The 14,020-nt window shown below is 39.7% G+C and overlaps 1 protein-coding gene across 1 annotated transcript in view; it reads right to left on the minus strand.

Annotated features, from left to right (window-relative positions):
- The window catches only part of HECW2 (HECT, C2 and WW domain containing E3 ubiquitin protein ligase 2), a 263,183-nt gene that overhangs the window by 77,091 nt on the left and 172,072 nt on the right, over positions 1–14,020 (minus strand). Inside the window, 1 exon segment of the mRNA XM_038422564.2 lies at positions 8,032–8,174. Coding sequence (XP_038278492.1) covers positions 8,032–8,174 — 143 coding nt within the window.

The raw sequence follows: 14,020 nt of genomic DNA on the forward strand, positions 1-14,020 counted from the left end.
CAGAGTCGTTATATTCGTCTAATGTCGAGCAGTATGCAAATTTATTAGAATAAGCCTCTTATTCTGATGCATCATAATTTATTTAAACTGAGATCTGAATAAAACTATTGCACTAGAACAAATACAAGTACCACATTTAGAAACCAAACAACAAACAAGCAAAGTGGTTTGTTTGTTTTTTTAAACGCAGGACTTCTTAGGAAAGTCAGTTTATATATGAAGCTGGGCTACTCTTGATATTATAATAAAGTGTATGGGCAGACCCTTTTAATACAAAATTACTCAATAGAAGGTACCATCAACATTTTAATGGTATACTTTTAAAACAAAAACAAACAAACAAACAAACAAAAAACTTACCTTTGTAAATACCACCTTGAGAAACTTAAAAATTAAAATTGTTTTCAAATTGAATTTGCCTTTCTCCATTCATGCAACTTCTCATTTTGGTGGTAATATCTATGAAAAATAGGGAAATTCATCTTACCTTAGGCTAAAATTTCCTTTCTTCTAGGGGAAAAGTCCACAGATCCAGTACAATTGATCTTATTCCTGCTTGTAGCTTCTTGAGCTCAGTAACCAGATTTGTCAATCAGTGAGGCTGGGAGTGGCCACACTCCCAAAGACCCAGTCAGCTAGCCAGTCCAAGATATTTCCAAAGCTGTTTTGTAGAGCTATGTCCTTTAAAGTTTAATTCACAGGTTAATTAAAAAAATTAAAAATCATACGAACATTTCATGCTGCAGAGCAACGTGAAAATCCACCCCAAAAACAATGTTCCCACAAGTGCAAATTCCACCCCAAGGAACTATATGTATTGTCCCCATAAAGAAAATGGAGGAGAGTGAGACAATAAGCCTCCCTCAGAATCATAATCCTTGTGCAGAGTGGGTTGGATCTGTGGACTTTTCTGCTAGAAGAAAAGAAATTTTTGGATGAAGTAAGAAATTTTCCTATTCTTCTTTATAGGGAAAGTCCGCAGATCCATTACAATGAGATGTCCAAAAGAAGTGTATACAGGGAAGGAAAAGAAAGAATGAATAAGGAGCGAGCGCTCTCAGTTTTTTAAATATATTCCAGAGTGAACATACAATGCAGACCCCTCCATCCAATGGGAGAGGCTGAGGAGGTCTGCCAAACTTTAAATTTGCAAAACTTAGTGAAGGTGTGAAAAAATGTGACAAGTTAGCCACTGTACATCTGAATTTGTATGTTGTTTGTATGAATCTTCAGGTCAGGAGGATTCCATGGCTCTGAATGAATGAGCATTTGTTCTTTTGGCCCACTTTGCGTTGATGCAATCCATCCAGGCCTATAACTTACCACTATGCTATACCTATAGACCAGCCCCTTTAGATGCCCTGTTTGTAAAATACCTTCTCAAGGCTAAAAGAGAAGTGTGTTATAAACATATCTGAATATCCTATTTTACCTAATACATCTCACATATTGTATATTTAGGTAGATTTAATTGTCTGGCCTTGGGTGCAGAATTTTGTCCTTGGGAGCAGGTTCTTCTTGTAGAGATGGCATAACCAAGTGGCGTTGCCACTTGAATTAGACATGAGACCCAGAACTTCCCCTGACAACGTAGGGCCAACCCCCACTCACTCTGCTTCTTGTGGTTGTCCAGGAGTATGTTACGACACCCCCCACCCCTCCAAAAACACACAAAAAAACCCCCAGTCATGCTTTGGGCCATGAAAGAAAGTGAACAATTGCAGCTATGGCCTATTAATTTCTTCATCTGGAACACCACTGCAGTTTCTTTGCTGCGTTCTGGATGTAGCTAGGTCCATTGACAGGCAGGCAACTCAAGGCCATCTCTCCTCTTGAAGATGCTGTACACTCCACTCTCCTGTATTTTTCCTTTTGTTTTCTTAACTGGTGCTATGATGTTTATTTCCTCTTTATATGAGGTACTTGAGTGTACAACAGATTTCTTTTTTTTGTTTGTTTTTTAAATATGCACCCGGGAACAGAGATTAGAAGCTCACAGCCACATTGAAGATCTGGTACCACCTTGTTGATAAAAGCCATTGCTGAAGTGCTGTAAGACACCACCGGTACATCTTGGCTGATCAGGACTGGACTCTTAGAACCTGATTGCTCTGCCCTTAATCCAACTGACACCTGTTGGAGGTCTCATCTTCCATTATCCTTGGATAAAATGGTTCCCTCAATAAGGTTCCCTATACTTGAAGCTGGCATGGATTTTCTTCACCAATCTTTCTGACTGCAACACGTTGTGACTTTCCAAGTACTCCTTGGCCCTGGGGCAAGGGAAAACAGGAATGATGGGTATTACAAACTCAGGATATTTAGAAATTTAAGGAGAAAATAACCCACATGGAGTCTCCCTCTCAACAGAATGTTATTGCTAGTGACCTTCATTCTTATCCAAGACATCAGAACCATGATAGACGTGTCTGGAGAATGAGTGACATTGTGCCTTCTGAGCACTGGCTTCTGAATCATGATCTCTGATAGAAATAAACACCTCTGGAAGCTGATATCTATGACTACTCCCAGAAGTAACATTGACTGCATGACATCACTTGGATGTTAGTGATACTGCCAAAAAAAATGTTGTTCCAAACAATTTGAACTATATAATGGCTGCTTTATGGGCCTTTTCCAGGAACAGTAATTTGATGGATGGGACACCTTATGTGTATACGGGAACCCTTTCTGCTTGAGAAAAAACAGCATTGACTTGCATTTTGGAAAACACCCCTAAAAAGGCAGGTAAGCCCAGGAATAAAGAGGTATAGTTGGTAACTTTGTCTGTTCCATGTCACATTGATATCTCCTCTAGGAGGGTTGCATAATAGTATGTAAATAGGCGTTCATCAGATCAATCATTGATGGAAATTGATGCTTTGGTAAAAATTAAGGTCTCCATCCTGAACTGAACTGTGGCTTTTGGAGAAAATCCACTCAAGAATTTCCAGTTGAACCTCCCTGTTTGGAATTCGGGCACTAGAAAGAAGACGAAGAAGTGTAAGTCGTCTTGTTCCCTGGGAGATCAATTTAGCAGCAGACGAATATGGCAGCCTTCATATGCTCGCATTTCAATTGGTTGGAAGAAGGGGATGTCAGTCTTGGTTTGAAATGCTTTTAATTCTCAGATGTAAGCCAACTCGATATCTCTGACTAAGATTCATTCTTCTGACAGCATTGATCCAACACTTGAAATTTCCTGCTCTCTATTTTGGAAACCACTTCAAACCGAATCAGCCTGTTGTCATACTTGCTTGAAAAAATGCAGAGGGTTGTCTTGCAGTATCTCTTCCGTCTCTCATATCACTTTGTGTATTCATTCAGTTCAGCTAGATGGATACATCTCCTATAACTTAAAACTGGATCAAAGAGTGCCAAGACCCACAGTAAGTTCTGTATTTCCTTTTGAGCTACCAGAGCGCCTTAGATTATGATTATTTTACATTTTATTATTACTATTCTATTATTAAAGGAGGATTTACCTGGTAGTGCCATCTATAGTCACCAAAGCACCTGTCCTCAGGATATTTAGCAGTAACAAATACCCGATTTGCCAGGGGATTGGATTTCTGGAAGAATATACAGTACTCATAATACTCCTGAGAATGGTTTCAAATTGGTTTCAAAGCTCCTCAAAAGCTGATTCTGAGGTTCTTCCCTGATGGTTCTAGCCTAAAGACTGAAACAGCTCTCACGTAAGTGAATATAAGGAGACTTCTCTGCACTTTCTGGGCTCTTTCTTGTCCCTTTCAGAGCCTTTACTCTGGGAAGATTTGCATTACAGTGAACTAGAAGGGAAAGAAATTCCCTGCACCTCTTTTTCCTCCTTTTACTAGGAAAATCAAGCCTTAGAAGTTTCCTTTGTGGAGGAGTGACTCCTGTGGCCAGAATTTGTAGCATGCCTTTATCTTTCCTTCCTAGTTTGTCAGAGTTATAGAAGAGAAAGTGAGAGAAATTAACCTTGAAGTCCAGCCACTGAGTGTACACTGATTTATGGAGTTTGCCACCCCCTAAATGGTAGGACAAAGGGAGAGAGAGAGTGGCCTCTATTGCCTATGATAATAGAATATCACTGAAGAGGGAGCCTGGAGGGAGACCACCACCACCTGCTACTGTGCTTCTGAAATAAGTAACATTTGTAAGGTTCACTCTTTTGAGATGATCCCTTAGTAGGGTTCCTTAAACTTTACAGATGCTCCCTAAACCCCTGCTTGAGGCAAGGGCACATGGTACAGCCCTTTAGTCTCACTGGATTCTGCCGTGAACCAGGCATTCTTACACAAGATGCCACATGGCACCGTCCTTGGTCCTGGGTGGACTGATTTTAATTAGCAAGCAAAAAAACCTTGATTTAAATCATTTTAAATCATGTTTTGAATCCTAATTTAGCTATTTTCCTAAAGAAAGGCTGAGTCTCATTTGTTGGTAACCATTACAACATGTTGGTCTGCAACTAAATATAGCCTTTACACTAAATTTGGTGGTTTTTAAATTTTATTTTATTTTTTTGGCAAACCTGGTGGATACACTATATCCACACACATTTAAGCAATATTATTGCTTAACCTACTGTGACAAAGCTCTGTCCTTGCTTCCATGGGTCCCACGTTTCCTGGCGGATTTCGTTAGCCTCAGAGGTTCACTGTGCCCTCCACGTAACCTTTCTTTCTTTAGAGACAAGGGTCACAGTCTACTGAGCCATTTTCATCATAAGCCAGCAAGGGAGGTGAGGAGAAGTTATCCTTCCTTGCACAGTCTCTCATCTCCCAGTGTCAGTGATTAATCAGGGGACAAAGGGAGGGGGGAGAGCCCGGGCCCACCCTCTACTCCGGGCTCCAGCCCAGGGACCCTAATAGTATCAGCTATGGTAGCTGACCTTTTAGAAACATGATGACATGTACAATTCCCTGGGCTACTTCCCCCACAGCAGCCCTCACTTCCTCAAGCTCTACTTCACCCCTTACCTCAGGGCCTCCTTCCTTGTGCCTGATATGGTGTGTACTACTCAGCCTCTCCAACCGCGCAACTTCTTCCCATGTCTCCTGACATGCCCACCCACCTGACTAACTGGGAGGCTTTTAACTAGTTTCAGCCAGCCCCTGATTGGCTTCAGGTGTCCCAATCAATATAGCATTCTCCCTGCCTTCTGGAAAGTTCTTAATTGGCCCCAAATGTCTTAATTGACCTGGAGTAGCTTCCATTTCACTTAACCTGATACCAGGGATTTGTTTAGCCTGGAGCGAATATATCTATCTCCCACTACTTTTCTATAGCCATCTGGCCTTGCCCCGTCACACTACATTTATTCAGATTCTTAACTTTCCCATTTTTATTACGACTAGAAAATGGTGAATGATGCCATTTCTTATTTACTAGATGATTAATTTTTACTTCTGATTTGTGTTAAGATCCATTTGGATGGAAATGCAAATTCAATTAAAAGCACAAAAAAAGCACATACATTTTAAAAATAATATTACTAACTTAAATGTGCTGGATACAAAAGAAAAAACATTTTAAATGCAAACCGTATTTTGATAAACTAACTGATTAAATAAAGGAAGACTTATCTATAGTTAGGGAACTGAACTAATTTTGGCCCCTATGTCCTTCAATATTTTAGAACTAGTAGATCTCATCCTCTCATGTCTATTTTTTGAAACTGCTTTTTCAACCCCCAGTTAGTGTCTTAACTTTGAATGAACTAGTCATTGAACTGCACTAGCTTGAATAAACTGAAATGAACAAAATATTCTCTCTGCTCCTGCAGAAAAGGCTACATGCTCTCAAAAGCCAGTTTAGCACTTCAACACAGTCTGGTTCTAGATGCATAGCCAGTGACTTCACCAATTCACTAGTTTGACTTTCTTTAAAATATGACAGCAAACATGTACTACTTTACATTATATTTTATATTTAAATTATTTGAATACACTATGTTAAGGCTTAAAGTTATAATAAGATGTCAAATTCAAATTCAAGCAGTTTTTTTAAAAAAATAAACCTATATTTAATTGAGATTAGACAATCTGATTTAAATTTTTTTTAAATCAATTTTTCTACACTCTGCCTTTGTCTCACTGAATCCCATATTAGGCCCTGCTGTGCTAAACAGCAGCCCTTTGTTTCACCGAATCCCTTAGTGAGACAAGAGCTGCACATAAGCTGCATGGCATGGTCCTTTGTTTCAATGGATCCCTCAGTGTCAGGCAGACTTCCATAAAAGCTAGCTTACACCTTAAACTAGTCAAAAATAAGTGCTGTTCCAGTAGCCCCTTACCACCTGCTTGTTCCTCGATGTTTGGGCTGCTATCCCTCTCAGCCCTGCAGGACTGGCTATATTGGGATTGGTTGATTCACAGTGAAGCAGCTACATGAGCAGGGTTCAATTAACCTGGCAGCTGTGGCACGGATGACCACGATAGGGTCTGATTAGCCCAGCCATTTTTCCATTCTTTTTTGCCAACTTCTCTCTTCCTCTTATTGGCTGTGAGGTGTTCCATCAGAAATGCTTGCCTAGTCATGTTACGCAGGAAGCTGCTGCAGGCAGCAACCTCAGTATAAGAAGGGAGTTTCCAGCAACCCTGCTGTAGAACCCTCCCCACTCCTGAGGCTAAATAATAGCCCTGTAACACTTAGAATCCTTTTTGGTTTTGTTTTCTTGTTGCTCTAAGCAGGAGGTCTGGTAAAGTCTTCCAGCAGCTGCTGGAAGCAGGTCAAACTGGCTAGCTGGCCGAGTCTTCATGGATATGGCCACTCCCAGCCTGCCTGGTTGACAAGTCTGGTTAACGCTGTCAAGAAGCTGCAAGCAGGAGCAAGACCCATTGTACTGGATCTGCAAATTTTCTCTGCTATTTGTTTGCATCCTGGTTGTCATGCAAGAACATGATGTTACTCTCACGCCCTTTAACTTCCCGGGAAGAACATATTTTTTGCTTCTGCTTCTTATGGCCTGATCCAGAGCCTCCTTGAAGTCAGCAGAAAGACTCATCGACTTCAACGGGCTTTGGATCAGGACCTAAAAGAAGAGTGTTTGACACAGTTCAGCTCCTCCCATTTTCTTCAGATGCATGAATATTAAGAGAAGTATTATTTATTGTCTACTCCTAGAACTATTAAATGCACTATATTAATTTTAAAGATCCTAATAAAACTAAGTACTGTACTGAATTATTTCTTAATTTATATTTTAATTTGTACATATGCTATTATTATCTGTCCACTCTTAACCTACAGCCATCTTCCTCCTGACCCACAATGCCAGGCCCCAGTGTTCCAGCCCAGATCCCTTGCCTTTATCCTTCCCTCCTTGCCCAACTATAGAATTCCAGAGCCTGTCCAACCACCAAGCAAGATTGGACAGTGTTTCCAACCCCACCAATGGTCACTTTGGTTATCTGAAAACTTGTCTTTTTTTTTTTTTTTTAAATAGTATCGAAAGCTAAGAAAAAGTTTTTAAAAGCACAATAGATTAATTTTGGGCCCCATCAAACCTTTATTCATAGTAGAAGTCAATTTCAATTTTGTGGTATTTCCAACATTCAGAACAATAACCAATTAGAATCCTTTCATTTCTACCCAGTTAGTTAAACCATTGTGAAATCTTTCTCACTATTAAGCTAACTATTAGAAATGTTTGAACTATAAAAAGAAACAAGACAATAAAATCTGTTTGTTCTAAGTTGGCACACTACTGTATATTGCTGGAAGTAGCTATGCCTTACTTCCTGATTTATTAGCAACAAGTTAATTTTTCTTTGCCTCAGAAACCTTAAAAAAATAAAGTTATAACAAACCACACACAGGTGCTTACACACACAAATTTAAAACAGACTAAGAAATGCAAGCATATTCGTATCAGAGGTTTTAAGGCTACAGAGAGATTAACTTCCTGCTATGGCAAGTCTGTGGTATACGATCACAATGAGTATACTATTAATTAGCCAGGAAAAGGTTATTTGTGCCAGTATCACAGATGCTGATCTGATCTTCCCAACTGACTTAATTAACAACAACGAGTTAGTTTACCCTATTGCATGCCTCTCCAATAGTCTCTGGACTGGTATTGTTAACTTCCCAAGAAAGCGCTTGATGATAGGACGACTCTTGGCAAATTTGTCTTTAATTTCAATTTCCAAGACGTCTGTTAGAAGTGCAACAAAAGAATATTTCTGAAAAAAAGAACACATTCAGTAGTGTATCATTACACCATTATTCAACATATATATACATTTACACCACCCGTATGTGACAGGCAACCCAAAGCAATGTTTATTGATGATGACAGCTGCTTCCAGATTACAAAATGATGTTTCAATCATTAAAAACAAAAATGTTTCTTCCTTCTCTCTCCTCGAAGAATAAATGGTTTTTTCATTTCTATATTACTATGATGTTTCAATCAAAAATGACAGTTTGGTGAGGCATCAATTTTCTGCTTGGAACAGCCTACATCAACTACTTAGACTTACACTGGTCTTCACCTTTCGGATTTCAGTACAAATCACCACCTTACAAGAATGGCTAAAAACAGTCTGGCTGGTTGGCTAAATAATTCTCAACAGGGAACAAAACAAGAGGCTAGAGTTCAACTTAGTTACAGACATCAACTAGACAGATTCAAATCTCTGCACATCTGGCAGATTCATAAATCAGCAAATGAAAGAGAGTCACGAATAAAAACAAAAATTCTCATCCTTCTCAATCAGGGTTGTGTTTCCTGTGGCTGTTAGCCATCTATTTGCTATAGAAATTGCAAGTTGTCATTGTGGAACCCACAGAGAAAAGGAGAGGACCAATTCTGCACCAAGTTCAGCATATGTAATATAATCATAAGATGGTACTCTCAAAGCATTGCTACAGGGAAACACACAGCAGTTACAGCATGCATATATAGTTTGTGGTCCAATGAATACTGAACAATACATTATCACTTTAGTAATAAGTTTCAAAAATAAGAGACCAGAGAAGAAAGGAGGAAACAGAATAAACGAGTTTATTTTTATTTTTTTTTTTACTGGTTATTACAAAGAAAGACAAGAGACTCCAACTAAAACTCTTATTTCTGAGCTTAATTGTGAGGGAAATCTGCATGACTGTGAATGATGCCAGAGTGATATCACTGGGAGAAACGCCCTCTATTTAGCCACAGAACAGCTAGACCATGAGTAGTGGCAGTGTTAACAGTGACCCTACACTGTCCTGCTTTGTTGCTAATCTACTTCAACCATGTTCTCTGTTAAGATTCCCATACCCACTCTGTCCTTGACCTCTTTGTTGAGTCTGTGAAGTCAGACACCAAATGTCTTGGGGCCACATGTACACTAGAATGTAGACTCAGACGGTCAATTAATTTCAAAAAAACAAACAAAACCGTGAATAGCAATCAAAAGAAAACCGTGAATAGCCATCAAAAGGTTACAGGTTTTGGTAACTAAGAGGTATTCATTTTAATATTAATTTCAGGTTAGTGGGTTTTTTGTTTTTTTTTTTTTTTCAAACACACACTTTTGCCATTCAGCACTCATAGATACTAAGGTCAGAAAGGACCATTCTGATCATCTAGTCCGACCTCCTGCACAGCGCAGGCCACAGAATCTCACCCACCCACTCCTACAAAAAACCTCACCTATGTCTGAGCTATTGGAGTCCTCAAATCGTGATTTAAAGACTTCAAGGAGCAGAGAAGCCTCCCTCAAGTGACCCATGCCCCATGCTACAGAGGAAGGCGAAAAACCTCCAGGGCCACTTCAATATGCCCTGGAGGAAAATTCCTTCCTGACCCCAAATATGGCGATCAGCTAAACCCTGGGCAAACCATGGGCAAGATTCACCAGCCAGCCAGATACTACAGAAAATTCTTTCCTGGGTAACTCAGATCCCATCCATCTAATATCCCTTCTCAGGGGATTAGTCTTATTTACCCTGAATATTTAAAGATCAATTACTTACCAAAATCACATTATCCCATCATACCATCTCCTCCATAAACTTATCGAGTAGAATCTTAAAACCAGATAGATCTTTTGCCCCCACTGCTTCCCTTGGAAGATTATTCCAAAATTTCACTCCTCTGATGGTTAGAAACCTTCGTCTAATTTCAAGTCTAAACTTCCTGGTGGCCAGTTTATACCCATTTGTTCTTGTGTCCACATTGGTGCTGAGTTGAAATAATTCCTCTCCCTCTCCTGTATTTATCCCTCTGATATATTTATAGAGAGCAATCATATCTCCCCTCAACCTTCTTTTAGTTAGACTAAACAAGCCAAGCTCCTTAAGTCTCCTTTCATAAGACAAGTTTTCCATTCCTCGGATCATCCTAGTAGCCCTTCTCTGTACCTGCTCCAGTTTGAATTCATCCTTTTTAAACATGGGAGACCAGAACTGCACACAGTATTCTAGGTGAGGTCTCACCAGTGCCTTGTATAATAGCACTAAAACCTCCTTATCCCTACTGGAAATGCCTCTCCTGATGCATCCCAAAACCGCATTAGCTTTTTTCACAGCCATATCACATTGGCAGCTCAGTCATCCTATGATCAACCAATATTCCAAGGTCCTTCTCCTCTTCTGTTACTTCTAATTGATGCGTCCCCAACTTATAACTAAAATTCTTGTTATTAATCCCTAAATGCATAACCTTACACTTCTCACTATTAAATTTCATCCTATTACTATTACTCCAGTTTACAAAGTCATCCAGATCCTCCTGTATAATATCCCGATACTTCTCTGAATTGGCAATACCTCCCAGCTTTGTATCATCTGCAAACTTTATTAGCACACTCCCACTTTTTGTGCCAAGGTCAGTAATAAAAAGATTAAATAAGATTGGTCCCAAAACTGATCCCTGAGGAACTCCACTGGTAACCTCTCTCCAGCCTGACAATTCGCCTTTCAGTAGGACCCGTTGCAGTCTCCCCTGTAACCAATTCCTTATCCACCTTTTGATGTTCATATTGATCCCCATCTTCTCCAATTTAACCAATAATTCCCCATGTGGCACGGTATCAAATGCCTTACAGAAATCTAGGTAAATTAGATCCACTGCATTTCCTTTATCTAAAAAATCTGTTACTTTTTCAAAAAAGGAGATCAGGTTGGTTTGGCACGATCTACCTTTTGTAAAACCATATTGTATTTTGTCCCATTTACCATCAACTTCAATGTCCTTAACTAATTTCTCCTACAAAATTTTTTCCAGGACCTTGCATACTACAGATGTCAAACTAACTGGCCTGTAGTTACCTGGATCACTTTTTTTTCCTTTCTTAAAAATAGGAACGATGTTAGCAATTCTCCAATCATTCAGTACAACTCCTGAGTTTACAGATTCATTAAAAATTCTTGCTAATGGGCTTGCAATTTCAGGTGCCAATTCCTTTAATATTCTTGGATGAAGATTATCTGGGCCCCAAGATTTAGTCCCATTAAGCTGTTTGAGTTTAGCTTCTACCTCAGATATGGTAATATCTACCTCCATATCCTCATTCCCATTTGTCATGCTACCATTATCCCCAAGATCCTCTTTAGCCTTATTAAAAGACTGAGGCAAAGTATTTGTTTAGATATTGGGCCATGCCTAGATTATCTTTAACCTCCATTCCATCCTCAGTGTTTAAGTGGCCCCACTTCTTCTTTCTTAGTTTTCTTCTTATTTATATGGCTATAGAACCTTTTACTATTGGTTTTAATTCCCTTTGCAAGGTCCAAGTCTACTTGACTTTTAGCCTGTCTCACTTTATCCCTACATGTTCTGACCTCAATAAGGTAGCTTTCCTTGCTGATCCCTCCCATCTTCCACTCCCTGTATGCTTTCTGCTTCTTCTTAATCACCTCTCTAAAATGCTTGCTCATCCAGCTTGGTCTTCAACTCCTTCCTATGAATTTTTTCCCCTTTCTTGGGATACAGGCTTCCGATAGCTTCTGCAGCTTTGATTTAAAGTAATCCCAGGCCTCCTCTACCTTTAGATCCATAAGTTCTTCAGTCCAATCCACTTCCCTAACTAATTTCCTTAATTTTTGAAAGTCAGCCCTTTTGAAATCAAAAACTCTAGATGCAGATTTATTTTTGTTAATCCTTCCGTTCAGTTTGAACTGAATTAGCTCATGATCATTTGAGCCAAGATTATCCCCTACAACCATTTCTTCTATGAGGTCCTCACTACTCACCAAAATTAAATCTAAAATGGCATCCCCTCTAGTCGGTTCAGCAACTACTGGATGAAGGAATCCATCAGCTATCGCATCTAGGAAAATCTGAGCCCTATTATTATTACTAGCACTGGTCCTCCAGTCTATATCTGGGAAGTTAAAGTCTCCCATGATCATGCAGTTTCCATTAGTATTTACTTTATTAAAACATTAAAAAGGGCTCTATCCATATCCAAATTAGATCCCGGAGGTCTATAGGACACCCCAAACACTATCGTAGGAGAGGCTTTACTAGTTATCTTCCCCAATGTAATTTTTGCCCAGACGGACTCTGTCTTATCCATTGCATCGCTTCTTATTTCTTAACATTCTACCTCATCATTGATATACAATGCTACACCACCACCTTTACTTTTATTTCTGGTTTTCCTAAACAGCACATACCCTTCAATACCTGTAGTCCAGTCATGACTACTATTCCACCATGTTTCTGTTATCCCTATAATATCTGGTTTCACTTCCTGCACCAGTAGCTCTAGTTCCTCCATTTTGTTACCTAGGCTCCTTGCATTGGTGTACAAACATCTTAATTTTTGCTGTTTGGTCTCGCTCACATTTTGTACCCTATTAGGCACAGTCATTCTACAGCCAGTATAACCTATTAGACTAGTATCCACACTGCTCTCGCTCCTTATATACATTCTCCTACCCACGGCTGTATCCTTTCTTACTTCGTCTTCTTCCCTCTCAATGCTAAAATCTGGCGTGGAGATTACCTGGACATCTCCCAACCATCTCCCCCAAATTCCTAGTTTAAACCTCTTTTTTATCAGTTGTCAGAGTAGCAGCCGTGTTAGTCTGTATTTACAAAAAGAAAAGGAGAACTTGTGGCACCTTAGAGACTAACAAATTTATTTGAGCATAAGCTTTCGTGAGCTACAGCTCACTGTAGCTCACGAAAGCTTATGCTCAAATAAATTTGTTAGTCTCTAAGGTGCCACAAGTACTCCTTTTCTTTTATCAGTTGTGCCAGCCTTGATCCTAGAAGTCTATTTCCTTCCCTACTCAGATGAAGTCCATCCCGAGAGAACTGTCCTCTGTCCGTGAATGCCTCCCAGTGGCCATACATCCCAAAGCCCTCCTTATAGCACCACTGCCTAAGCCATCTGTTGACAGTCAGAATCTTGTCACACCTTTGTTGCCCTTCTCTAGGAACAGGCAGGATCCCACTAAAGATCACCTGAGCCTCAATTTCCTTAAGCGTCTTCCCCAGCCTAGCATAGTCTCCCTTAATACTTTCCAGCGAGAATCTAGCCGTATCATTTGTTCCCACATGAAGGATAATTAGGGGATTCTTTCCCGCTCCCTTTAGGATCCTTTTCAACCTCAGCTCTACATCCTGTATCTTAGCACCTGGAAGACAGCACACCCTTCTATTCTCTGGATCAGCTCTAGTTACAGGCCTGTCTATTCTTCTCAATAAAGAGTCCCCTATCACATAGGCCTGCCTGAAATGCATATGAGACTGTATCATTTCAGTGTCCATTCTAACAACAAAACAGCCTTCCCCGTGGAAGCAAATCTCAAAAGTTGCCTTTTGTCAAGCTACATATAATAATTCAAAGATCATCCCCCTTGCCTGACGATGGAGAAATCTTTGACCTTGCCAGTTGCTATGCACTATGAGAGAGAATAATTTCTCAATTAACTGTAGTCGGAATATTGCCCAGGCTGAGCCTGAATATCAATGTTAACTTCCTGTGCCTTTTTGTAATGATTCTTCTCACAACATATAATCCATTCTAATTAATTTATTCCTGCAATTTCAAGGAATCCAAACGGCTATTAAGCAATTCCAAAACTT

Source organism: Dermochelys coriacea, chromosome 11 (assembly GCF_009764565.3).
Source record: "Dermochelys coriacea isolate rDerCor1 chromosome 11, rDerCor1.pri.v4, whole genome shotgun sequence".
In the NCBI taxonomy this organism is placed as follows: Eukaryota; Metazoa; Chordata; order Testudines; family Dermochelyidae; genus Dermochelys; species Dermochelys coriacea.